Below are 27,634 nucleotides of genomic sequence, written 5' to 3' on the forward strand. Positions count from 1 at the left end.
CTCAAAGGTGCTTTCCAATGAAGAAGGTCTACCTTGTAATACCTGCTCCATGTAAGGGGGCATGTCCAGATTGGTGCCTGACATATATACTCCTGGGAGGTAAAGACTCTTTCCCAGAAGACGGTGGCAAGTGCTACCCTCTCACTACGTGGGATCGTTATAGGGCACAGATTCCCAAGAAAGAAAAGGCTGCGGAAATATATTCCTGCAGTCACCTGACTGTACTGACACTTTTTCGTTTTTGAAAGCCACAATGGCTGAAAGAAACACTATGCTTATGAACAGGCTTTTTCTTACCGATACTTTACTCTCTGTCTATGCAGTTCCAATGAAGGAGCCTCTCTGAATTCAGAATGCCCTCCACGGGCACAATTGTGACTGTAAACCCTCATCATATGGGCTTCTCATATGCAAAAGGGAGATCAAAAGCTAACAAAATGTATAAAACGGAAGCAGGCACCATGGTTGGCAAATGCAATTCAAGCAACAATAATGTTTACTGACTTTTCATCTTTTCTGTCTATCATGCTGTGGTGCTGCAGGGTGGTGGCAATGTCATGGGGACACATTCCCGTTGCTCGGCTCATGCCCTTGATGCTGATCTGTTTCTCATGATGGCAGTAGAGATACTCCAAGACGACACTTTTCCAATAGGCTAAGTAGGAGACACGGCCTAGATCAGAGAGTGGCTTTTCAGGAGATCCTGCTTGTCCCTCTCTTCTAGAAAGTAAGTAACCTAGGAGAAGAGGTGGAGGCAAAAATCACAAATATGTCACCAATGCAATCAGCCACAAGTGTTTAGAACCCATCCTTTAAAAAAATAGTCATTCAAAGCAACAGTAAAATGAGTATTCCACAGCAAACAGCAACATAAAATACCATTGGAGAATATTTTTCTCAAGTTTCTCATACCAAAGTACAGTGGAACCTCGATTTTTGAACACAATCCATTCCACAAGACTGTTTGGCTTCCAAAACGTTCAAAAACTGAGGATCAATGGCTAGCTGCAAAGTCAATGGGGGAGGGGAGAATGAAAAACGCGCCTTGAAAGCTGTTCGATTTCCAAGGCGCATTCAAAAACGTAAGCAATTACTTCCGGGTTTTGACGTTCGGGTTCCGAATTGTTCAGCTTCTGAGATGCTCGAAAGCCGAGGTTCCACTGTACTGATGAGCGAACTCTTCTTGGCTTGCCTCAAAACTCATTTTTTCCTCAAGCTTTTTTAAAAAAAGCTTATTTAAGAAATGGATGAAGCTCACACATACCCCTTCCTCTGCTACTCCCCATACATGTTCTCAAGCAAAACAGAAGAACACAACCCCTTCACTTTGAGAAAAGGAGAGTAACTGGTCACTGGGACAACTCACTGAAGATTACACACTGGTCTATTTCTAAACGAACGCTATTGCTTTCAAGCATGCTCAGAAATATTGTTTCCTGCCAGGGAGCATGCAATTTGGTCAGTGGCAGTAAGCTTCTGAATACCAGTTGATGGAATCGGCAGGAAGGGTGAATTCTCTTGTACTCAGCTCCTGCTTGTAAGTTTCCCACAGGTATCTGGTTGGCCACTGTGAAAACAGGGCTGTGGACTAGATGGGTCATTTGTCTAATCCAGTAGGATCATCTTAAATTCTCTTCCTTCCAAATTGAATTGGGAAAGCAGAGGAAACTACAAATCCCACGCTCCCTTCCAAAACATGCCTAGGAAGCCCACATCAGCAGCAGGCACTCATCTCTCTTTTCAGAGCTAAGTTTTTCCTTGGAAAGTAACAGTTGAACTGGTAGAGAAGGCTGGCTAGCAGTAGAGTGGAACCTCACTTCAAGCCAGATTAAAATTCAATGGGACCTGGACCAAGATAAAAACGGGATGAGACTTTCTGAATTGGAGGAATTTGTATTTTGAACTCTTCCAACTGGAAATTAGCATCATCATTACACAAAATAGATACACAGGAGGATGCCCTGAACATTCACATCTGAATTTTTATTTTTGACCAGATAGAAAAATAATTTTAGGGAGGGAATTCAACACACACACAAAACCCTTTTTGGTTTAATTCACATGAATCCTGAAGCTTGCAAGCAGGGCATCAACAGAGAATCCAAGATAATCCTATTGATCTCTCTGTCCTACATGCTCTTTCTAATGAAATGTAACAAGCAACTCAAAGGTGTTAAAATGTATCCATAGCTACAGCTATTAAAAAACCTGTTTGTTTGTTTGTTTACAAAAACATACCTTTACCATCATTTAGTTTCTAAAATCCAAATAAACGATTTTTCAAAACAAGGAAGCAGTAATCACAAGTATTTCTCTGAATGTTAATGTCAATATACCTGTTAAAATCTTCAGAATATGAAGCAGCTTAAGTATAAAAACAGAGCAAAGATAATGACATACACACAACACTAATAGTATACTTATAAAATGAACTCTGCTGTTAGCACTAACACCAGGCAAGTATTTTTTTTCTATGCAACCATGTTGGAGTATCCAATGAAAGAGCTAATAAATAATTACAGCTTCCTAGTATTTTAAAGTCTTCATCATGGTGTAGATTAAATCTCTGTACAATTTAGGCATCAAGGTTCTCTTCCCTGTCAACTTCTAATATTGTCACTTGACTTTTTGAACTAGGAACTCTTTCTGTATGTACAACAAACAACAATTCAAGTATATGTGCAAGGTAAAGCTCAGTTTGTGAACCCATATAGACAGACCTCTTCTCCTGACAAATGGATTTTGTTTCAATTTATCAAACAAATCTGATGTTTGAACATGAAGTTTGACATCTCTCAGAATGCTGGCTTGTTACACTCAACATTTACATAGGACTTGACATGCATTATTGTGCTGTAATTCTTATAAGCCTGTAAGATAAATCAGCATTATTTTCCCCATATTACAGATGTTGGAATGAGGCTGAGATAGTGGGTTGACTAGGGCAACCAAGTGAGACTCAAATCAGAGATTCCCTCCATCACTTTAGCCACCAAGCTACACTAACTTTCAGCAATATGAAAATATCTACTACTGGAGATACAGCATCATGCAGACAACTGATGTGTTCTATATACTTATGGGCTCAAGTTCCTGACTTCTAGAGATACAAAAATTCAAAGAGCCAATACTTTCAAGACCTATTATAGTTTTCTAACATGAGCAACAGCTTGCTAACAGGAGCGTTTATTAAAAATGACACACCAAATGGCAAACTGTTCAAGCTGTTTTCTGGGGAGTCCTGGGGTTCCTTGGAACTTTTGGGGTTCTTCAAAGAAACATTATTTTCAGTAAGAAAGCAGGGTATGCCCACTGCTCCCAATCTTCCCTTCTAGTGCACAGCTCCAGGAAAGCTGGGAGAGTTTGAGGGCACACCCAATTCACATGAGCCAAACGGTGAGGCCGAAGAGGCTTGGCCAGTGCCCTACATTATCTGCATCAACTAAAACATGTCTCAGAAGGGGTGTGCTGCAGAAAAGTCAATGTAAAAATTGTTCCCTGGAGGTGTAGAGTTTGAACTTTAGTGCTTAAAGGATATATAACCTGCTTCAAAATAACTATGAAATTCTGTAGACTACAAACTGCTGCCCAAATTTGCACTCTGGCCTGTAGGATTCTTTTGGACAAAATTCACCACCTTCCTACTTTGGGGCTTGGAGAATTACTATGGACCTATAAAGGAAGGTAGGAGTAGTCTTTCCGAAGCTCACAGTACAACAAAGTACCACAACACTTGGTGACTTTCTGCTCTTACAGAGGAAGGCAGCTTCTTCTCTGGCACTTGCAACTTCACAAATGTCAACCTAAGTACGCGGAAAGCAACAACACATTAACTACAAGGCTCAATTTACTTACAGCATACATTAGTTAATTGGTTGTGTGATTTAAGTTACATCCATTAAGTTAAACTTACCAAAAAGATTCCAAATAATTGATCTAAGTTGCAGGTAAATAAAAAACATTGATCTTGGATGCTCGTGTATTTATCCTGAAGTATCTGAAATAAGTACAACATGTCCCTGTTAAATAGATCACTCCAATGCTGTAATATCCATCTTGTCTAAGCAGTGGATATCCTTAATCCTATAGGATTCCTTGAGAATCTATAGCCTAATTGGAGAATAGCCAAGCCGGCTGTGTTTTAATGAGCACAGTATTATGTCTGCAGCAGACAACTGTTAGATACAATTGCTTGTTACAAGACAAAATGAAGCTGGTGCCTTCTCTTCAAAGGAATATATGGCATTAGACCAAGACTGCCAGGTCTATGTATTTTTAAAGTCTGTAATCAAGTTGTTAGCCAGAGGAACAAACATTTAACAATCTAGCCCGATCACCTATCTTAATTAGAAAGCTCAATCCAGATCACCATGGAATTCCTAGTTTTGTCATACTAATCTAGCATATGTAAAGGAATTTAATCAAACCAATAGATCAATTAAGCTCTGTACTATCAAAGCTGACAGACTGGGGTGGAGAAGGGAGCTGTGGATCTCAATTTCAGCCCTCTGAGATCTCAGACAAAGGCTTCAACCTGTTCTGTCATCCAGAATGCTTCAATAGTGCAAGAGTAAGATCTAGGGCTTCCATGCTCACAAAGCATGCAGTGAACTCCATACCCTCCCATATACTGCATTTCATTTCATTCATCATGTGGATTAGTCAATTAGGAAAGCAGCACTATGGCTAGAATGGAACAAAATGGAAGAAAACTCATTAATGCAACTATTGTGGACAGGTCAATTTACTATCATTAACTTTTTAATCTGCGATAAAATCCTTCTGGAATCTACATAAGCAGATAAACAATGCAGACTTTCTGCAAAATACTAACTTAAAAATGGTATATAACATCCAGTTTATTATACTTCAAAACTAGCTAGATATACCCTGCTCTGGCCCATTTCTATTCCCAGGGCTAAAACTATCAAAATATTTGCATACAGCTGTTAAAATTCCCCACATTTCACACAAAAAAGCCTGTATGGAAAAATCAAGTCTCTGGGGGAAATTGCCTAACAGCCCCCATCAGCAGAAGCCCTGGACAAAGACATCTGTTTGCACAATGGATCTTCCACACGCCCACCCTCCAAAAAATGGTTGGGGGGGGGAGCTAGGAGAACCCCTCAGAATAACACAGGGAGGGGAAAGAGAGGGGGAATCATTCTCTCTGGCAAGCTGCAATGTTTGTGGGCCATTAGCACCCATTCAATGGGAAAAGCCTTCCTTTATCCAGCATCTGACACATAAACACAACATAACTCTTGATTTCAGTAAGAAACTATTTCCCAGGATCAACCACTAAGATCCTCATTTATGTTTCCTGCCTTGGAATAGGGGCAGAAGAGCGGTAGATGCACAGGTAGGCATGCAGGGAAAATGACTGCATATTTTTAACCGTAAAACACAAAAACAGTAGGCTGGTCATTACCTTAAGATTTATAATTGGTAGCAGACAACAGCAATTCCAAAAGCATGGCTTCTTTCTTCTCACGTGACAGTCCAACCAGAATAGATAGAAACCTTTGTTGGTTCTGTAACTGCCGACTATCCGGATGAACCAATTAGCCATGTATCTTTAAGAATGACATTCACAGCCCAGTTGGTTCATCAAGGCAATTGTACACTATTCACAAATATCAGCCACCCATGACTGAAAAGTGATTGGCTGCCCTAATGAAACAACTGGATTCAATGTTGTCTTTAAAAAGCAACACGTTCTTTAAGACCTACATGACAAGGGGTGCCACTGGATCTAAATGTGTTTTGACAACTGCAAAGTTTTATATAAAAACCGAAAAAGTTCTTTAGAAGGGGTGTATATGAATGTTCAATGTTCATATTGGTGTTTGCAGTTCTTTACATGAAATTGAGATGCCTATACATCAAGCATAAGAAAGTATGTCTCCTATTACATTAGGACAATATTTATGATATCATAAAACAACACATACAACACTCAAGTACAGATCCATGGAAGTGATTTTATTTCTGTGATTTAATGAGCTAAGCCATAGTCTGAACCTGGGCAAATGAGTTGTAAGCCTTGGTTACAGCTCGTGTTTTGTCTGGAAAGAGCTAAAGAGGATCAAACAAATAGAGTGGTGTATTGGTTCTGAATGAAACTTTCATGTTCTTGAGCTTTATTTATATCTATAAACTGCCAACTCCTAAGAAAAGTATTGTGGTGGAGTTACCAAGGACAATAAAATCATAAAATACAGCACCAAATGACTAACAATGAACTGAATCAATTCTCTAAAAATGCTTGATGAAAGCAAAAATGTTTTTAACAGATGACAAAAGATCAGAATTGCTAGTGCTCATCTAGTCTCAATAGGAATAAGCGGTCCAAAATACTGCTGAAAGACTTGACTCAAGCACAAGATAAACGAACATGTGGCTCCCACAGGATGGTCAAGAGGGCTTCTTTAGATGCCCACAGTGGTCTGGTATAAGGGACAGGGCAGTCGCTGAGTGAGTCCTGAAAGACCTCCTGTGGCGTTCGTACGGAGCCCCGGTCGTCTCACGGACTATTGACCTGTCCACCACTAATCCGCTGCCACCAACCAGGTCTTCCCCGGTAAATCACTTAGTCTCAGTCAGGTTCTCAAGTTAACAAAGAAGAGTGTAGTTTATTGCAAACACAAACTTGAACTGCATTCAAAACGTTGTTACTCTTTACCTTCTTAGTCTTATTTTATTCTGCCCCTAACTCTTCTACCTCCCCTCACACAAGAACCAACTGCACTAACTGTCTCTCTAGTTCTATCTGTCTGCCAACTGCTTTCCCAACTGCCTTTCCCAACCAACCAACTAAAACCAACCAACCCAAACCTCGGGCTAAGCCCTTTTATAAACAGGTAGGCATTGCCTCTGGCTTTTCTATTGGTCTACCTGTCAACCCTTTCTCTCCCCCTGTACAGACATTTTCAAACGAACGGGCAACCACCACACCTCCTTTGCAGGCCTTTCCCAATCCCGCCTGGGATGGTGGGCCCTTGACTGACTCCAGCAACAAACACTGAGGCAGCTCAACAGAATCTTGGGTTGGGGCATAGTTTGGGTTTTGTCGCTGTATTTTTTTTAAAAAATGGTATATTTTTAGATCTTGTTATGATTTGGCTGTGTACTATTTATGGGTTTTATTTATTATTTGTGACGATTTTTGTTTTATCATCTGTAACTATGTAATTTTGTCCATGTTGTAAGCTGTTTTGAGCCTGGTTTTAACTACAGGGAGGCGGTATGCAAATAAAATGATGTATGTGGAGGCAGCCTATTCTTCGTACGCTATTCATGCACTTCATACACAGGGCTTCATACACTAAGAGCAATTATCTTGAACTTAGCTCAGTAATATACGGGCAGCCAGTGCAGAGCTTTCAGAACCAGTGTGTGATGGCTTGTGAACGCTCTCCGCAAGAAATGCCTCTGCTCACTCAGAGATACATATATACAGCCTTTATTTTACATATGTACAAGCAGCACATTACTATCATGCATCCGAATCCTCCGGCTCAGATTCTTGGAGTGCCTTATGCCCGCCCCTTCTCCAACAGAAAAGACGTGGAATTTTCATGTGATGTCTCTGTCCCCTCCTCTTTAACACTCTCCTTTCCTTGGCAGACGGAACAGGCATTGTTTCACTGTCTGTGCCAGAACTTCCTGTGCGGTGTTGAGGCTCTGGTCCAACATCTGTGAGCCACCTCTCCTCCTGGCTTTCCCTTCTTTCCTCCACCGCCACTTCCTGCCCCCCTTCCTCTGTCTGTCTCTCCTCCTCTCCTTCATTCTCCATCAATACCATGACACAGTGTAATATGCTTTTTCCCCAAAAAATTTTTTTATTAATTTTCCAAATTTATAACAAATATACTAAAAAGAAAAAAGAGAAAGAGAAAAAAAGATTAAAAAATCCTTCTAAGATCCAATTTAGTTTTCATTGTTAACTGACTTCCTCAAATCCCCCCTAACTGAATTTAATTGTATCCCCTTGTAACAGTTTTCCAATATCTTCTTTCTAAGAAAATTAACTCCTTCCAATTACTATCTTTACTTCTTTTCATAATTTTTAGGTCCATAATGTTTTACAGTTTAATCATACTCTATTCCTAACCCTAATTGGTACTTTCAAGTAGCTTCTACTTGTCTTATATTACAATATTTAGCTAAATAGTCTTTAAATTTCTTCCATTGTTCTTGGTGTTCCTCTTCTTTCTGATCGTGGATTCTCCCAGTCAGGTCGGCCAGCTCCAAAAAGTCCAACATCTTCATCTGCCATTCTTCTATTGTTGGGATTTCTCGTGTTTTCCAATTTTTGGCTAATAAAATTCTTGCTGCAGTTGTGGCATACAAAAACAATCTAACATCCTTTTTGGGCAATTCCAGTCCTATTACTCCAAGTAGAAAGGCTTCTGGTTTCTTAATAAATGTATATTTCAACATTTTTTTCAATTCATTATAAATCTTTTCCCAGAAGTCTTTCACCTTAGGACACGTCCACCATATATGATAAAAGGTACCTTCTTTTTCTTTACATTTCCAACATAAATTATCACTCGTATGATAAATCTTTGCTAATTTTACTGGGGTGAAGTACCATCTGTACATCATTTTCATAATATTTTCCTTTAATACAGTGCAGGCAGTAAACTTAACCCCTTTCTTCCACAACATTTCCCAATCTTCCATCATTATATTGTGTCCAAAATCTCTTGCCCAATCTATCATCACAGATTTCACTTGCTCATCCTTTGTATGCCACTCCAACAATAAGTTATACATCTTAGATAGGTTTTTAACATTGGTATCTAGCAACTCCGTTTCCAATTTGGTTTTTTCCATTGCACAACCATTTTTCTTATCAAGCTTATACATTTCATTGATCTGATAATATTGTAGCCAATCCAATTTATCTTTAACTTGATCAAATGATCTTAATTTAAATCCTTCATTATCCTCCAACAATAAATCAGAATATCTCAGCCATTTACTCTCCATATTTAACTTTTTCTGGGCCTTTGCTTCTATTGGCGAAAGCCATCTGGGTGTTTTTCTTTCTAGGAGATCATTATATCTTATCCAAACATTATATAGCGATTTTCTAATTACATGGTTTTTGAAACCTTTATGGGCCTTTATCTTATCATACCATAAATATGCATGCCAACCAAATACATTATCAAATCCCTCTAAATCTAAGACATCAACATTGTCTAGTTGAATCCATTCCTTAATCCAGCAGAAAGCTGCTGCTTCAAAGTATATCTTCAGGCCTGGCAGGGAAAATCCCCCTCTTTTTTTGAATCTGTAAGTAATTTATATTTAATTCTGGGTTTGTTCCCCTGCCAGATAAATTTAGACAATGCTTTCTGCCATTCTTTAAAACACTTAACATTATCAATAACTGGTAAGGCTTGAAATAAAAACAACATCTTTGGCAATACATTCATCTTAACCACCGATATTCGGCCCATTAATGACAATTTTAAATTTGACCAAATCTCCAGATCTCTCTTAATTTATTTCCATAATTTCTCATAATTATCTTTATATAAATTCAAATTTTTCACCGATAAATTCACCCCCAAGTACTTCACTTTTTTTTACAAAAACTAGGCCAGTCTTTTCTTGAAGGATATTTCTCTCCTCAATATCTATTCCCCCCCCCCCATTACTTTCGTTTTGCTCTTGTTTAACTTAAATCCTGCTACTTGCCCGAACTCTTGAATCAGCTCCAGTGCTTTTACTGCACTGGAGTCTGGATCTTGTAATGTTAGCACTAAATTGTCCACAAAGGCTTTTAACTTATATTGCTTAGATCCTACTGTTATACCTTCAACTTCTTCCTCCTTCTTTAGCATACTTAGTAAAACCTCCAGCACCGTTATAAAAAGCAGAGGGGGAAGTGGGCATCCTTGCCTGGTTCCTTTTTCAATTCTAATTTCTTCTGAAACCACATTATTAACTATAATTTTTGCTTTTTATTCAAAATTGTTGTTTAGTCGTGTCCGACTCTTCGTGACCCCATGGACCAGAGCACGCCAGGCACTCCTGTCCTCCACTGCCTCCTGCAGCCTGGTCAGACTCATGTTTGTAGCTTCGAGAACACTGTCCAACCATCTTGTCCTCTGTCGTCCCCTTCTCCTTATTCAAAATAGATTGCATTAATACCATTTATAAAGTCTTGTCCAACCCCAATACTTTCTAAATTCGTTTTCATGAAACTCCAGGACACATTATCGAAGGCCTTCTCTGCACCAATGAACATTAACATCGCTTTACAGTTTTTGTTAACTTCCAATCCTTCCAGTACATCAATTATGTTCCTAATATTATCTTTCATATGCCTTCCAGGCAGGAATCCTGCCTGGTCCTTATGGATGTAATCTGTTAATACCTTCTTCAACCTGTTGGCCAAAATATTAGCAAAAATTTTGTAATCCGCATTAAGTAATGAGATTGGTCTATAGTTTTTTTACACTTGATCTATCTTGATCTTGTTTTGGTATCAGAGTTATGAAAGCTTCCTTCCAGATTTCAGGCAGCACCAGTGTAATATGCTGCTGTGGAGTTGTTCAAGTCAAAGGTTGGGTTGCAGCATTTACCACCTTCATCAAGGACAGCTCTATGTAGAGTTCATTGCGTTAGTTCATTCTAAAGGTTAACGAGGCCTGCATCGCTGTGGCAAGCTATTCTTGTACAGGAACTGCTGTAGCTGGTGTACCAGCCCAAACTAGGAGAAAACACTCCTGGCCACTGTGGACAATCTAGGAGTACTCCCAATCTACATACCTGCTCCTTCAGGGACAGTGCAACCCCATCAAGGACAGACAACTGGCCTATTTCCTGAACTTGGGAAGAACCGCTCATCCACAGGGCTTCCATCTTGCCTGGATTCAGCTTCAGTTTAATGGCCCTCATCCAGCCCATCACTGACTCCAGACACTGATCCAGGAGCGCCCGGCCTCACCTGATTCGGATGTTAGAGAAATAGAGCTGAGTCATCGGCATACTGGCGACACCTTGCTCCAAATCTCCTAATGACGGCTCCCAAGTAGATGTTAAAATGCATCACAGAAGATAGCACTCTTATGTGCTCCCATAGTGCAAATGCCAGGTGAGCAACGCCGGTCACCCAGTGCCACTCTCTGTAAACAGGCCTGTAGGCAGAAAGGCAACCACTGAAGTATTGTGTCCATGCCACAGAGCTGGTCCAGGAAGATACCATGGCTGATGGAATCAAAAACTGCTGAGAGATTAAGTAAGAGCAACAAGGTCATACACCCCCTTGTCCCTCCCCTGATAAAAGGTAATCCAAGACTGATTTGTTTCTGAAACTAGACCTGTAAGCAGCCTGAAATGGATCGAGATAGTGATCTGACTAGTCACAGGTGGGAGTTCTGATCCGGCAAATCACTCCACATGTTCCCATCTGTTCTGATACAGAGCATGCCCCATCACTAAGACAGACCTGAAGCAATTATGACCTAAGCACAAAACTCATGACACTGGTTGGAGACACTCAGACTCTCAAATCAAGTTGGAGACTCAATTGTTACAGGTGAAATCCTACTGTATCAACTTCACCAGTGACTATATTTGACAAACTAGAGGCTGCGTCTAAATTTGAAACGCGTGAGCAATGTTTGCCCCCTGTACAAATACACAGTTAAATACCAATCTCTCAACAGGATATCTGTATCCCTCTTTCATTAGTGCTTCTGCTGTTGGAATGTTAAAAAATTAGTGATAAAGTGGGTGGTGGGAAGGTGGGGAAGGGTTTTTAACAGCCAGCTGTATTCCATTAGGTTACAAATGTAGAATAAACTTTTGAAAAACTAGAGTATGTTGTAATTAGTAAAGTGCTTCCCATCATACTTCAAAAGATTTTAGCTTCTCATTAACGTATTTGATCACAAAGTGTTCAAGGAGCTGCATCACACACTTTTACCATTCTGAAGAGATGCATTGGTATGGAATACTTTATTTCAATAGTGTCTGCACTCTAACCTGGGGTATTCCACTTCTGTGCATTGGTATGTCCACCCTAATTCTGGATTGCGCTAGCTAATTTTGAGAGATGTGCTTTTCATGGTGACATGGAAGTTCACAAATAAAAGACAGATCTGGAAACATGACACAAAAGCAAAAAGGCTTGAGATAAATCCCAATGAATGCAAGTGATTATCACCAGAAGGGGTCCTTTTTCCGTGTTGAAAAGCAATGAAATAAATAATGATGGCTTCTTGTCTACAATTTAGAGGTAGCTGCTCCTACCCCCTCCCAAGCACTGAAGAAATCAACTTTTAGAAATCTTTATCATACCAAAACAAACAAAATGAATTTCAACAGGGACAAACGTAAGGTTCTACACTTAGGAAGATCCAGCTGCACAAATGTAAGTTGGAGGACACCTGGATTGCCAGTAGTACATGTGAAAAGGATCTAGGGGTCTTAGTAGACCACAAGTTAATCACTTCCCTGGCCCAGCCAGTTGTCCCCTCCCTGCTAGCTTTTAATCAGCCATGAGGGGCAAGGCTCCACAGCACAAGAAGTCACACTGACTGATTCAAGCACCCTGTCCTGCATCCTTGAGCCTTAGCAACTGAAACTGATCCAACACAACAGGACTAGACTGTGCTCTGGGTGCCCCTAGCGATTCATCTGCTGTAACAGCGTAGTCAAGATCCCTGTGGATGCAATTTTATCCTCAAAATGCTTTGCAAACAAATCACAGCAAGCTGCCATTCATCCTGCCACCTCCTTTGGGCCAGACTGGAACAGGCTCTGCACTACCCGGAAAAGCTGTGCTGGGTGGCACAATGAGGATGCAAGGGGGGCAGCAAAGTAAGCCTTCTTTTCAGCCTTCACTGCCACTAGGTAGGCTTGATAATGAGCCCTCACCAGGATTTCCCTCTGCTTATGTTTGAGTCATCTCCCAGCTTGTTTCCTTGCCCTAAGTTCTGGGGTGTATCAGGGAACCAAACGGGCTTTACAAAGCGGGAGAGGGCGCTCAGGGCTATCTTGTCAACAGCCCAAGCCATTCAATTGTTCCAGTTGTTGGCCAGGGCTTCAACAGGAGCACCAGTCATATCAGCCTGGAAATCCTCCAGAGCTGTCTGGAAGCCCACCTAGGGTGGATCATCCTACCTTGGACGTTTTTAAGCAGAGATTGGATGGCCACCTGTCAGGAATGCTTTAGTTGAGATTCCTGCATTGCAGGGGGTTGGACTAGATGACCCTCTGTGTCCCTTCCAACTCTACAATTCTGTGATTCTATCATTTGTTTGTACGTAGCTGCTTCTAATGAATAGTTCTTGTTAAGTCCTCCTTTCATTCACAGAAATACCACAGGGTACTTCTACCAATTTGATCCAGGTTTCAAGCCTCCTCCTTTCCACATCCCTTCCACATTTCTATGCTACTATAAAGAGCATGTTCAGAAAGTATTGTCTGAGTATTTATTGCTTTCCTTGGAACATTTCCATTTATATATTCACAAGATGGACACAAGAGTGCCATGTTAACCACAGTACATTTGATTTCTTTGGTTTTGCCCCAATAAATTCATTTTGATGTTCTAACATTATGCTTTTTATTCTGAATCCAAACAGTCCAATATCACACTATAATAAGGCAATGTATCATATATATTTTTGAAATTGGCAACTTGCTTCTCTCCGTTTGTGCTTTACCGACTCACTGCACGGCACACAGCACCAGCAGAATGAACACTGGTATATCACAATCACGTCACAAAAAATGGGTAGTGTCCCAAGTTAATGTCATTGGGAGTTTTAATGAACATGGTGTCAGCCATAGATACGGCATATAAGACATCTACATTCTGAGAGAACAATCCATTAAAAAATGATTTTTGTGCCAGTCATCCAAACTGTTGTGTAGATTTGTGTTCATATTCTTTTAAAAGAAGACAGATGTCACAGAATGAGAAACTGTATATAAAGGTTGCTTTGACATAATGAGCAGGAGTAAGAAAGATGATTAGTCATCAGGCATCAGTCTGCTTGGGTCTGACTCGGAGCAGTTGCGGGAAAGTATGACATTCCATGGTTTTGTTTTCAAAATCTAGTAACTATTTTTACATTTCCTGTGCTTTTATAAAAACCAATAAAATCTAAGCATGAAGAGTAACAAAGCAGAAAACAAATATACTTTCAGAGCCTTCAACAACAACAAGAAGCAGCAGCAGCAGCACAGGGCAAATGATTGTACAAAGAAAGTTGACTCATTATGTGCACTGAGCATCTCAATGCCCAGTTTGCATTCAGAATCGAAAGAATCATATGTACTGAGTGGAAGGTCCTATCCACACCATCTATAGCTCAAATCTCAAAAAATTACAACAAACTGTACCTTTGCATGAAGGAACAGCCAGCTGCTTTTGGTTCATTGTTGTTTTCCTTTGTCTACTATAAACAATACAAATGGCATTTTGAGCAAGTAGCACAAAACCAAGCAGTTTGCAAAGGCACGGGTGAGCTAAAAAAAACAGAGGCAATCACCTCCGGCTTTATGCTGCCCCCTAAAAGTAACCATTCATTCTTTTCATCATCTTAGAGGCTGCACATTTCTTCTCCCTACCTTTGGTGGGATGCTAAGGATGGTCCCAATCTTTGGCAGCTCATCATTCCATTTGGGAACTGTGTTTATTAGCTCAAGCTAGAGCCACTTAGCTTTTCTCTTAGATAGCATGCCCCAGCACAAGACAGCACCTGACTTGTAGGTCTGACTTGCTTTTATAGGGTAGGAAAGCCTATTCACTCTTCTGCTTGCACGTCAGTACAAAAGGCATTTTTAATACTTCAATATCTCTAAACAAGAGGGAAAGTTAAAATGGCCCTCTTTGGCAAAATATTTGTGGCTCAATGCCCAGTGCATCAAGCTTTAAGCCATGATTTAGCCAGGGTGAGGAGAACGGAGCTTGACTGCAGTGCATAAAACCTTACCCCAAAACTAATAAATAAATGAAGTCGGATCCATTTCCTGCCCCTACAGAAAGATATGGAGCAAAGCAGGAACATGGGACATTAAGAAAAGGATCGCTTCGCTGCTCAGACCAGAAAACTAGTCTGTCCTGGAAGCTCCTGGAAGCTCCAACGGGGTCAGGGATGGTCACAGGGATTGCCTACTGCAGTTGAAGTGGCTCTTAGCTGGCATGGCTTATTATCCTGTAAAGGTAAAGGTACCCCTGACCATTAGGTCCAGTCCCGGATGACTCTGGGGTTGTGACGCTCATCTCTCTTTACTGGCCGAGGGAGGCGGCGTACAGCTTCCAGGTCACGTGGCCAGCTTCTGGTGAACCAGAGCAGCGCACGGAAACACTGTTTACCTTCCCACCGGAGCAGTACCTATTTATCTACTTGCACTTTGACGTGCTTTCGAACTGCAAGGTGGGCAGGAGCTGGGACCGAACAACAGGAGCTCACCCCATCGCAGGGATTCCAACCGCCAACCTTCTGATCAGCAAGCCCTAGGCTCTGTGGGTTATCCCACAGCGCCACCCGCGTCCCTGTAGTTCCCTATTTAAGCCAGAACTTGATCGTGGAACACAACCAAATCTTTACCAGATGCTCATTAAACCACAATTTCAGGATAGGCTGTAGACTTTTCAGGAAATGACAACAACAACAATTTACTATTTATACCCCGCCCACCTGGCTGGGTTTCCCCAGCCACTCTGGGTGGCTTCCAGCAAATTAAAAATACAATAAAACATCAGACATTAAAAACTTCCCTAAACAGGGTTGCCTTCAGATGTCTTCTAAAAGTCAGATTAGTTGTTTATTTCCTTAACATATGATGGGAGGGCGTTCCACAGGGCAGGCACCACTACTGAGAAGGCTCCCTGCCTGGTTCTCTGTAACCTCACTTCTCACAGGGAGGGAACTGCCAAAAGGCCCTCAGAGCTGGACCTCAGTGTCTGGGCTGAATGATGGGGGTGGAGATACTCCTTCATTTACTCGGATAATATATTTAAATCAGCACAGGAAAGCTAAATTGTTGATGTCAGGGAACTGCCATCGGAACTAGAGGAGGAGGCGAGGCCCCACAACGATGCTGGAGAGGGGCCAAGCAGGGAGAGAGGCAAGTCTCCTGTTGGGGAAGAAAATCAGCGCTACACCAGGGATAGAGGGGGGCCAATGGGGGAAGCAGAGAGCAGGCTCCGGGACTCTTCACTGGACACCAGCGGGGAGAGCACAGGTCCTCCGCTACCCACGCCCTCCCTGCGCAGAAGACTTCCGTGCAGGGAGAGTAGGAGGAGACTGGGCGTCAAACAACTTTTATGTTGGAAAAGGTTTAAGAAACGCCCACTGACGGATTCTGCCAGCGACTGAACAGCCACGGAGTGGATGGCTGTCCAGCGAGAAATGGTTTAACCAGCCAACCTAGCCCAGAGTGGCGGCTATTTACGCACAAGCAACCCCTAAAGCCATTACAGTTGAGTTTAATTTTTTTATTTTTTTTATTAAAAAATGAAGTTTAACATGCTGTTCTTGCTAGCTTGCAAGTGACTTTTTAAAAATAGTTGCCTTTGGGTATTCCCAACTTACAACAGTATTTTAAGGTGCATTCATCATTTACTTATTTGTCTTCCTCTAACGTATCAGTCAATGGCCACCGTTCTAGACCCAGGACTTTTCTCAATTGTCCATACATACTGAAAGCTGTTTGCATACCTTGATTAGGCAGAATTTCATTCCAGCTGATCACATGTCCAGGACTGTGAAGAGTAACATATGGAGCTCAATTTGGTAGTCAATTAATGAGCATAGTTAGAAATTGAGCTATTAGTGCAACATATGCAAACCACGATGAGGACTGCCATGCTGGTTTTCTTCGCTTCATTATACAGCCTAATGACATGCATTGATGTCCTACAGCGTTCAGTCTGTGTGCCACTAAAGTTGAAAGTCCACAAAATGGAAAGTGGAAGCTGCAGTCTCGTGTTTCTGAGATGTGTAGCAAGAACAGCCATTAGAAAACACAAGCAGGCAGGATAATTGTGAGGGGAAATGAATCAAAATCAAGGGAAAATAAAACCGATTACTGAAAATGATTACTGACTTATGAAAATGGCTGTTGTTACATTATTTGGCCACCCAAATTCTGGCTGTGGCAACATGAACAGTGGGTGCGTCAGGTTCTCAGGTTTGATTCCTGCTCCAATCCGCATTGGTTAAGAGTGGAAGATCTCATATGTATCTCCCTAACCCTGAAACAACTGCTAGAGCAACAGGGATATCTGTAAGCCTGGTGTATGTGGCCAATCTCATCTTCAGGGCCAAAGGATCATCTGAACTGCCTACAGTATGAAATAATTCACACAACCCTTGCACTTATGAACACAATTTTCTGTTATTTAAAAAGATTGCTGCACATGTCATCAGAATATTGTTAATTCCTGTATCTAAAGAGACTGAAGGACTATAAGCATTAACACACCAACCAGAATGTCTACCCACACAGCACTGCATTACCTAAGCCAAAGAAACATAGTGAAGTGCTACAGTAGCCAAACTTTTTTATTAACCATTTACTGTATCTATATTCTGCATTTCTGCCAGGACCATCCAGGAAGTTTACAGTTCTTAACCTGAAGCACCACTTTAACGGGGCCTCCCGCTGCTGCTGCGCCGCCGGAGCACGATTTCTATTCTCATCCTGAAGCAAAGTTCTTAACCTGAGGTAATATTTCTGGGTTAGTGGAGTCTGTAACCTGAAGCGTATGTAACCTGAAGCGTATGTAACCCGAGGTACCACTGTAATGCAAGTATCTGCAAACAGAATGCAGCGGGTAAGCGAGGGGAAAGTAAAGTAAATGAACTAATGAACAAAAAACATTTCAGAATGCCCAGGTAAAGTGATCACCACAGGAATGTTCTGGGAGAGGTAGAGCTGATGTGAGACTTTTCTCTTTGATTCAGCCAGGTGGAATGGCTACAGATGGTGGCAACTCTGTGAGCAGAGCAGAGATCTCCTAGTCCAGAGTTTCCCAAACTCAGATCTCCAGCTGTTTTTGGATTACAACTCCCATTATCCCTAGCTAGCAGGACCAGTGGTCATGAATAATGGGAATTATAGTCCCAAAACATCTAGAGACCCAAGTTTGGAAAACTGTGATCTAGTCAAACCCATCTAATCCACCCTCCTGAATTTCTGTTCTGATGCAACTGTTTTGTTTTATGGATTATTATTTTTTGCTGCTATTGGATTTTAGTGTATTTTAATTGTTGATCACCCAGGGGACTCTAGGTATATGACAACTGGCTAAATAAATAAATCCACAAGCGGATCTTCAAGTCCAGGGGCTGCTCCTGCTCCTTACTTCCCTTGTACTACAATTTGATGAAATCAGTCAGTATTGTCACACAGCACACCAGAGGCCTCCATGGATATTCTGCAAAGCCTAAAAAGTGCAACATAGATGCCCACTATTAAAGCCGTGCAGCAGAACCCAGAGAAGCCTCCACTACATTACAATTTTGATGATTTTACTGATGCCGCCCCTCAACACATTAGAAGCCTCTGCTCATGAAGAACAAAGCCCACCATAGCTTATACCGATAGATTTGGAACCCTCCCCCGCCCCCCCCAAAATATGCAAAAAGTCATGTTGTTCCACTAAAGCATGGGTAGGCAAACTAAGGCCCAGGGGCTGGATCCGGCCCAATCGCCTTCTAAATCTGGTCCACGGACGGGCCGGGAATCAGCGTGCTTTTACATGAGTAGAATGTGTCCTTTTATTTAAAATGCATCTTTGGGTTATTTGTGGGGCCTACTTGGTGTTTTTACATGAGTACAATTTGTGCTTTTATTTCAAATGCATCTCTGGGTTATTTGTGGGGCATAGGAATTCGTTCATCCCCCCCCCAATATAGTCTGGCCCCCCACAAGGTCTGAGGGACAGTGGACCGCCCCCCCTGCTGAAAAAGGGTGGGGCAAATTAAAAAACAGCATAAAACTTTGATTAGAACTCAAGATGTGCTTAAATATCCCCCTACCTCAATTACATTCTCAATTCATTCTTCACAATAGAAATTTTAAAGTAATTTTTCAGGTGGAGCAAGTAAATGTAAACAAATTTCATCTAAGCCTTTTCAATATGATGCAGATTACTGCTTTTCTTCTTTTATCTTTCTGGCCTTATCCCCCCCTACCACAATTCAATGGTTGAAACCAACGGGGGGGGGGGAGAGAGAGCAACCATCATCCCACCACAAGGATGTCACTATGAACAACATTTTGTCATAATGCATTGTCCCCATTGTGTTCTGTCACAGGAATGCAATGCTGCACAGCAGGGAGCCAATGTCTTAGCAAAGCTCTTTGGGAGAAGTTTGGGAAACCCTTTGCTGTTTCGTATTTGAAACAAGTATGATACAATGCATTTAAATTCACCTGCACCCCATATTAATATAACTGTGGCCTTTTAACCCCAAGCCTCCTTCAGCTTCATTTAAAAAAACAAAAACAAAAAAAAAACCCAGCTGAAAATCACAAAATGCTGAGCTACCTTTCGAGTTTCGCAGAACTCTCTCTCAGGTTGGATGTAAAAGAAGAAGTGGGAGGAGAGAAAGGAAAATTATGTTGTTGGTAAAAGGTTGGTAACCCTGCCTGCAATATATAGTAGGTCCTAGTGAGTCTGGAACCTTCTTCCCTTCCCAAACGTAGCTTGTGCCTTGGGCTGCACCAAAGCACGCTGGGGAAAATATGTAGTTGTTCAGATCTCTGTGAATATCCCTTGTGAGAGAGAAGAGGGGGGGAAATGCTGAAGTCTTTATACCCATATGGCTGAAAACAACCCCAGGGAGTTCTAGGAAGGTAACACTCTTCTCTATTGGAATCCTTCACATTCTGAGTGAAGAATTCACTGGACATCTAGATTTAAATAGATGCAGACACCTTGTCCTCCCAGTCAAGTGAAGCGAGAAAGATGCAAATTTCAGGAACCAGAAAAGCCTTGGAGAAGCTTGTCCTTCCGTGTCCCTTAAATGGGGGAGCAGTGGGTGAGTTTGCTGAGGACACACATCTCCCTGAGAATGTGTGCCTGCTGTGACAACAATCTGCCAATGCTTGCTGTGGCAGAAGATGCAGAGTGCTTGAAGGGATGGGACAACCTGCTTCTATCACAAGAAAGAAGCATAACACATTAAGTATGAAGCATCACCAGCAATAATTCATGATGGGCAACTGCCAAGTAAGAAACCCTGTTGGCTGCTACCTCCCTTCTTAAGATTTATATTTGATCTGCATCTTAATCACCTTGTATGTTCCTCCACCGAAGAAAGCCAACCACATACAGTGCTATATGTTTACTGTGAAGCTTTAAAAATAATTGGGTACACTAACACATGGCTTCGAAAACCTGGCTTTCATAGCCTTTCTCCAAACTATAATTGAAAGTTCAGTTCAAAAAGTCAATGAAATCATTGAGCTGTGGCGCTTGCCTATTGAATTTTACTATTTGTTTTATCAAATTGTTTTTTACTGATACTGAAATATTATGAATAGCTCCAACATTTTTAAAATTATGTCAGATGGGCAACTGCATGATGAAGAATACAAGATATAAACCCTGAATACCAATTTATACATTGTGCAGCAAATAGTAGCTTTTACTTCAGAAGTGAGTTAATGACATTCTTTAAAAAAAGGAATAATAAATTGAAACATTACGCTCTCTCATCATAAGCATTGTTCAGCTAAAATGTACTCCATGTTAATAGACTGGGAAACTAGAGAATGCCTTGGACTAACACCTTCCTTTGCTTTAATCACAAATAATTGCTTCTCTTTGTACTAATGAGCAGCACAAAATGAATGCAATTTAGACAATTCATTCAGCGTAATAGCTCTGAGAGTTAATATTACTGCAGAGAGACACATTCTCAATTTCCTGCAGTACAACAAGAGGCACTGGATTTTTCACTTGAGGGAGCTTTTCTGCCACTACGCAAATAGAAATAGAAAGCCCATTATCTAGTGATAAAAAAACGAACAACAAAACAGGTTAAATAAAGTTTTTATGTAGCTGTATCCTCATAACCACCATCAGCTCTCAGGGTTATGACTGTAAACAAAGCCGCTCACTTACTGAAATCAATGAGAAATCTTCCAAATCCTTGCCTTTGGTACTGGGGCATGATCATTATGCAGGAGACATTGTACTTCTGCTGGCAGAGCTTTTCCTGGGGGAAGGAGAAACAGATCAAGTATGTCAAAACACTGCTGAAGTGGGCAATTCCATGCACCTGCCTCTGCCTTTGTAAAATAGCCCAGTAAGGTAAACAGGCAGCAGGTCAATACGAAAATAGAGTAAGCCCCTAGAAAGTAATGTCACTGGTGAAGTAGAACAGCAAATCAAATGTATCTTCCAAAAAAAGATTTATTTTACGAGATGGCACCTCAGAAATTAACAACAGAAAAATCCAAAAGGAACTGCATGAGTGAATTTCAAATCCAGGGAGTGGAAAGAAGGCATTTTTTCTCATGCAGCCCTGACTTTTGTGTCAGGAATGTACAAAAGGGAGATGATACCTACACGTTTGCTGAAGACAGCAGTTTGGATCATAAGTAATGGCCACATTAAAATAACTTACTGCTTTTCGCCAGCATTTCATCTGTCTCTCAGCAAATACTTCTAACTGACAGAACTGTTTATCTAAAGTAATATTTGAAGCACATGCAGCTTTCATACAGTCAGGTGCATCCACCTTTGAATACCAAGTAAATTTCCATCAGAATATGGCACAGACCAGAAAGAAATATAAATTGATGTCTACAAAAACAGCAGGAGGAAAAATTAAACCGGCTGCTGAAAACAAAGGCAAACCCAGTAAGATGCTATTGTAGTGGGATCTTCAGGGCAGTTACGTCTATCAGGCAGGGTGCCTGGCAGGGTGCAGGAACGTAAGAAGCAGGAGTCACGCTGGCAAAGACACCCCAGAACTCTCCTTGAAATCCAGACCACGTGTATGGGGAGACTAACAGGGATAACTCAAAATCTCAGTGCCTCTGCGCCACTAACCACCATGCATCAACAGCTGCTACAAGCCAAGACGGCTGCTTCTTTACAGGGAAATCCTCAAAATAAACTCCAGTGCAACTTAACTAAACCTCCTAGACTGTCTCACTTATCCAAGCTGTCTTTATATGCACCTTCTATCTTGTCTCCTCCTTTGCCATTCCTACACTAGGCAGGGCTGTGGCACTGGGACCACTTGAAACTGGCCCAAGGCTCAGTGACAGGTCCCATTCTACAGTTTGAGAAACATTTAGAATAAACAACCAGATACAAGACAGACTGGAATTAAAACTTGGCGTGGGGAGAGCACTTGCTGACAAAACTACAAACTATTATTAAAAGATGAACATAGAGCAAATTATATATACATGACAATGTAGACACCGAGTATACAGGGGGTGGAATCTCAAGAGAAAATCTTCAGACTAAAGACCTTAAATTTTCACTAAACAATAAAAGAAAATTGTCATAAAAGGCATGATGAGATGCTATACTACCTGAGTAACAAAATAAGTAATAACTACAACAAAACTGGAACTGCCAAACGAAACAGGAGATTTGTCACACCTGATGGAAACATTCTAAAGTGAAAAAATATAGTAGAATGATAAATAAAGCCCAAGACAGAATACTTGAGATCTTAAAATGATACTGGCATTGTATTTGTTTGTAATCAGAAAACAGTGTTTGCTTTCGGTTGATATTATGCATTCCAAATCAGCAGTGTTACTGCTTTGGCACAAAAGCAAGATATTCTCATGATGTTAAGATCAAACTTTTACCTTGGAGAAGTACCCAACTAAGTGGCATCCTTTTTCATCATTCTTTGTGAGAACATAGAAAAGGAACGGCTCAACATCATAATATAAGGTTTTGTGGTCCAGAAAGAGCTTTGCTAACAAGCAAAGATTTTGGCAATAAATTTTGCTCACATTCCCATCAACCTATGGAGGAGAAAATTTCCCATATTAATATTTAAGTATGGAAGTGGATCACTGCACATAATATTTAAAGTGAACAAAACCAGATTTTTCTCAGAATCATATTAAATATTAGGCCATCAATACATTTTTTTACAAGTAACTTGTAAAACTTGTAAAATATAATTTTGATTCATGGCATTTCAAAAGTTTATTTCCCTCTAATTAAAGATACAAATTTGTGAACATATCATTAAAGATATGCTAAGCTGCTGGTTTTTGAAGGCGTTGTACCAGATGGAGGATAAAGCAAGTAACATTATTCTAAGTTTCTGAAGTGTTAAGTCTGCAAAGGGGAAGTTACTTTGGCATTATATACACACAGAAGTTGTTAGATACAAAAGCAAATACTATTTTCAATGAAAAAAATGTTTCCAAGATCAGTTGAAAATAGTGTCACTTTCAGATTTATTCTTCACAAATTACATTTCTTTGATCCTAAATACATGGACAGAAAGTTCAAAGGATGTAAAATAGCTGCTGCTCTTTACTTTGTAGCGGGAAGGTCGAAACTTCCTTGTGTTCTTTCATAAGCATTCTTTCATAAACATTCAACAAGTATCCTTCTTCCTCAATTTCTCTTACTTGCTTTCCATCATTTACTTTGTATCTTACCATATAGTCTGATCCGTACAGCAATAGATTACACAATACAGAATTTCTTTTTACACAGACTACTGGTCTGAAGTTCCTACCACAATTCTTCTAAACTATAGCATTTCTGTTGGGGATGAAAACAGATTTCCAGTATCAGTGGTCTTCCAGTGTTCTAAAATAGTGGGACAGGTTTACTTGGGAAAACAGGAATCTTTCAGGAGAAGATGGAAAATCACACTAAAATCAAAAGTGTACCTCCTTGAGCAACAAATACCGTATTTTTTGCTCTATAAGACTCACTTTTTCCCTCCTAAAAAGTAAGGGGAAATGTGTGTGCGTCTTAGGGAGCGAATGCAGGCTGCGCAGCTATCCCAGAAGCCAGAACAGCAAGAGGGATGGCTGCTTTTGCTGCACAGCGATCCCTCTTGCTGTTCTGGCTTCTGAGATTCAGAATATATTTTTCTTGTTTTCCTCCAAAAACTAGGTGCATCTTGTGGTCTGGTGCATCTTATAGAGCGAAAAATACGGTAACTCATGGGAAATGGGCATCTTCTGGGGCCAAGCACACTGTGGGGGGGCGATCAGGAGCACCCACATTACAGATAGCTGTGGGTGGGGAGATTAATACATTTACTACATTCTTACTCTTCAACTAGCCTGCAGTACTACTAACGCAAATAAAATGCTTCCTACCTCAAACACTGAAAGGTCCTTCCTCCTGTAGATTTCATTGGCTGGAGGATGAAACCAGCCACACTTCTTTGCGTGCCTTAGCAAAATATTTTTACTTTTCATATATTTAAGACAGAATTCACACAGGAAAAGCTTTGATAGTCTGTTAAGTTTAAAAATCAGAGCAGTTAGTATACAATTCTTTTTATTTTAAAATGCCAACATTCTTAGTCAACCAGGGCACTATGTGTATTAAACAAGCAAATAAAAAAACAAACAAGCTTAAAGCATATCATACTTCATAACAAGCTGTTTATTAAGAGGCTGGAGTCATAACAATTCTGCTGAGGTATTTCCAAGTGCCCATAAATTCTAGCTGGACTTGGGAGCAAATTTAACAACAACAACAACAACCAGCTGTGAAGTCAAATCCCATAATAATATTGGAACATTGTTATATGCATTGTGTAAACACATCAATGTGTTCTGAGTGAAATTATCTACAGTATTCATAATTCAGCCTTTATCTAAATTAATGAACACCTGAATTGATTAAAAAAATAAAACCTGCAATTAAAACCCCCCACATTCCAACTTTTTAAATGACTTTTTATTAAAATTTTCCATAATACAGTTGCATTTACAAAAGATACCAAAAAAGATTAAAAGATAAAAGATAAGATAAGATAAAAAGGGGACAACTGAGATAAAGAGAAGACAGAAAAAGAGAGAAATAAAATAAACAAGGCAACAGAAAAGAAATACTCTGATTTCCCATCTGCCAATATGATTATTTAAAAACTATGGTCAATGCGAACATCTACCACTTTCTGTTAAACAATATTTCCTACCAGTTAAGGTGTCTCAGAATCATTTATTTCCTTTTCTCACAGAAAGTCCAAGACTACTTGTCATTCTTAATAAATGTTAACCATATTTTATCCTTTAGTTTAACTTCTATTAATTCTCACCACCATTACTCCATACTAAATAATATAATTTTTCCTGTCCATGTCCATATTAAAGTTTCTCCATTGTGCTCACACATTGAGCTGATATTCCTTTTTTTATTGTTGTATATCCACTTGATCATGTCCAATTCCATATGCTCAGTTCCCTTTCTTGTTATAGTCCATTTCCTGTTGTTTTATTCCATTTTTGTTTCTCATTATATATGTGCTAGTTTGTGTCCAGTTCCGTGTATTCAGTTCCATTTCCTACTGTATTCTATTTCCTGTTGTGTTTACAATGGTATTCCGATCTTCTCTAGGACCTTCCATTTTTGTTTTTTCCAGTCTTTTTCCAGAGGCAATACCATAATTTTAATACCACCATTCTTTGAATTCACTCCAAATCTGCTAAAACTAAAGAAAGACCAGGAGTGAAATCCCAAAGCTTTTTTTGCCTCTCAGATCCATCAACACTATGTCCACATATTTCTCTAAATCACCATTTGTAATCTTATCTTTTACTTCTCCAAATTCTTTTATGGAGGTCATTTCCATTTTCATACGATGATGATTCCTTCAGCATGATTTCTTGATCCAGTCCTGCCAACTTTTCATCAGTTTGATCTGGAGCCTCTGCATATTCCCCTACCTTATATTCCTCTGGCTCACTTATTCCATTATTGTCTGACTTACTTTCTTGCTCTTCAACATTCATCTGATCATTCTTAATTGTTCAACCATCAACTACTGAACAATACCAACAGTCACTGGTTGGTGGCGGTTCCAAGATGACGACGGCTTAGCAAGCTGGCTTCAGAGCTTCGCAGATAACAGGAATGTAATTAGTGTCAATTGCTACCCAGGGAAGTAAATTTTCCTCTTTTTTAATTTTCTACTTTTAAACTTACCAACCTACTGAGATTCTATCAGCATCTTCTTATCTATGTTATGAGAAACACCTTGGGCAAGTTCTGTGAAGTATCCTGGGCAGGCCGCCAGCTGCTAGCTATTAACCACCAGCTCCCTTTTATACTTTGATCCTGGAACTCCTGGCAGTCACCACACAGAGAAACTCTTAAATTGAACAAACTGAGCACTTTCTATTTTTTCTCTTTTCTTTGGTTAAGGAAATCTCTCCTACTGCAATACTATGCCTGCTAGTAAATGCAACAGGGACCCAGAGGAGGCAGTTCTCTCACCGGCTCCCAAGCTATCTAAAATGCAGGACTTTTAAAAACAAATCTGCTTTAACAGTTGCAACAAAAAACCAGTTTTCTCCCCTTAAAGATGACTGTGAAAATGAGGAGGATACTCAAGGTGAGAGTGCAGAACTGGATCCAACATTGGGGCAAGTTGACCCTGAGCCTCTAAGAGAGGAAGGAATAACAAGTAGGGAGAGCACCCAACTAACTCTAATTGCAAGAACGGTTGAGCATATCTTCCAACAAATCAGAGGTATTGCCTCTCAAATAACCCAGTTACCCAAAGAGGTCCACAGTTTATCAGTTAATAGCAAGCAGGCACTAACAGAACACCAAAGCACCAAAGTGAAATGGCGACAACAAGAGCAGACCCCTAAGCTTGACAGAGAACGCACAGAGGCTCTTAAAACAAACTCTTCTTATTTAAGAGTCTTCCAACCAAAAAAGATCTGCATGACAATTTGTGGAAGACCAGATCAAACTCCTAAGTGGAAAGGTGTCCAGCCTTCCAAATAACATTGATCAGACTTACTTGTTACTGGACTTACAGAGATTGACTTAGTTGGGACTGAACCCTTGAATACCAAAAATCAAATCCAAAAATTATGTTAACTTTTCCCTCTACTAGACTGCCCTCACTGATTCACAAGCTGAAATTGTGAAGCAGAGGAGTTTTTCCAACCTGGGTATTTCACAATTCTATTGTTGCACCCTTATGTAAGATGAAGACTGGTGCTACAGAGGGGCCCACAAACCAAGGCCTGGATCCCCAATGGAAGTAATGACATCGCAAAAAAAACTCGACAGGAGGGGAGGAAACAGACATGCCCAAGTTGAATTCGCAGAATCATGCCCAACATCAAAATAACCAGGTGAGCCAAAAGGAACAGCCAATTCCCCTAGACAATCATCTTCAGGAATCTGAGCACTCTGTAAATCCTTTGGAAGAGGATTTTCTCAGCTCATATAGGAACCTCCTTCAGGAAGAGCAACAAACAGTCATCAAGAGGCTTGATCTTATGAACCAGACATTGAAAGAGATTAAAGAACGGAGGTAGAGACTGACAATAGACCCAATGGCCACAACAGAACGATAACTATAGAACCACCAGAGTACGGGACAAAGATGAGATACTTAGATGCAGAGGAGTCAAGGAATCCCCGCTGGTGAGAAATTTGCAA

At 40.5% G+C, this 27,634-nt stretch overlaps 1 protein-coding gene and 1 long non-coding RNA gene across 16 annotated transcripts in view; one reads left to right on the plus strand and one right to left on the minus strand.

Moving 5' to 3' along the window:
* The window catches only part of KAT6B (lysine acetyltransferase 6B), an 86,374-nt gene that overhangs the window by 12,902 nt on the left and 45,838 nt on the right, over positions 1-27,634 (minus strand). For all 15 annotated transcript variants that reach the window (XM_083615440.1, XM_083615450.1, XM_083615445.1 and 12 more), the window contains 4 exons: positions 24,322-24,463; positions 22,834-22,995; positions 21,122-21,215; positions 505-736 (listed from right to left, as the gene is read on the minus strand). In XM_083615440.1, the coding sequence (XP_083471566.1) occupies positions 505-736; positions 21,122-21,215; positions 22,834-22,995; positions 24,322-24,463 (630 nt within the window). The remainder of the gene's footprint in view (positions 1-504; positions 737-21,121; positions 21,216-22,833; positions 22,996-24,321; positions 24,464-27,634) is intronic.
* On the plus strand, positions 5,435-12,917 carry LOC310763590. Its single transcript, XR_014548688.1, has 2 exons — positions 5,435-9,995; positions 10,161-12,917. It is a non-coding gene; the product is annotated as an uncharacterized lncRNA (long non-coding RNA).

Source organism: Podarcis filfolensis (genome assembly GCF_964270895.1).
Source record: "Podarcis filfolensis genome assembly, chromosome: 5".
Lineage (NCBI taxonomy): Eukaryota > Metazoa > Chordata > Lepidosauria > Squamata > Lacertidae > Podarcis > Podarcis filfolensis.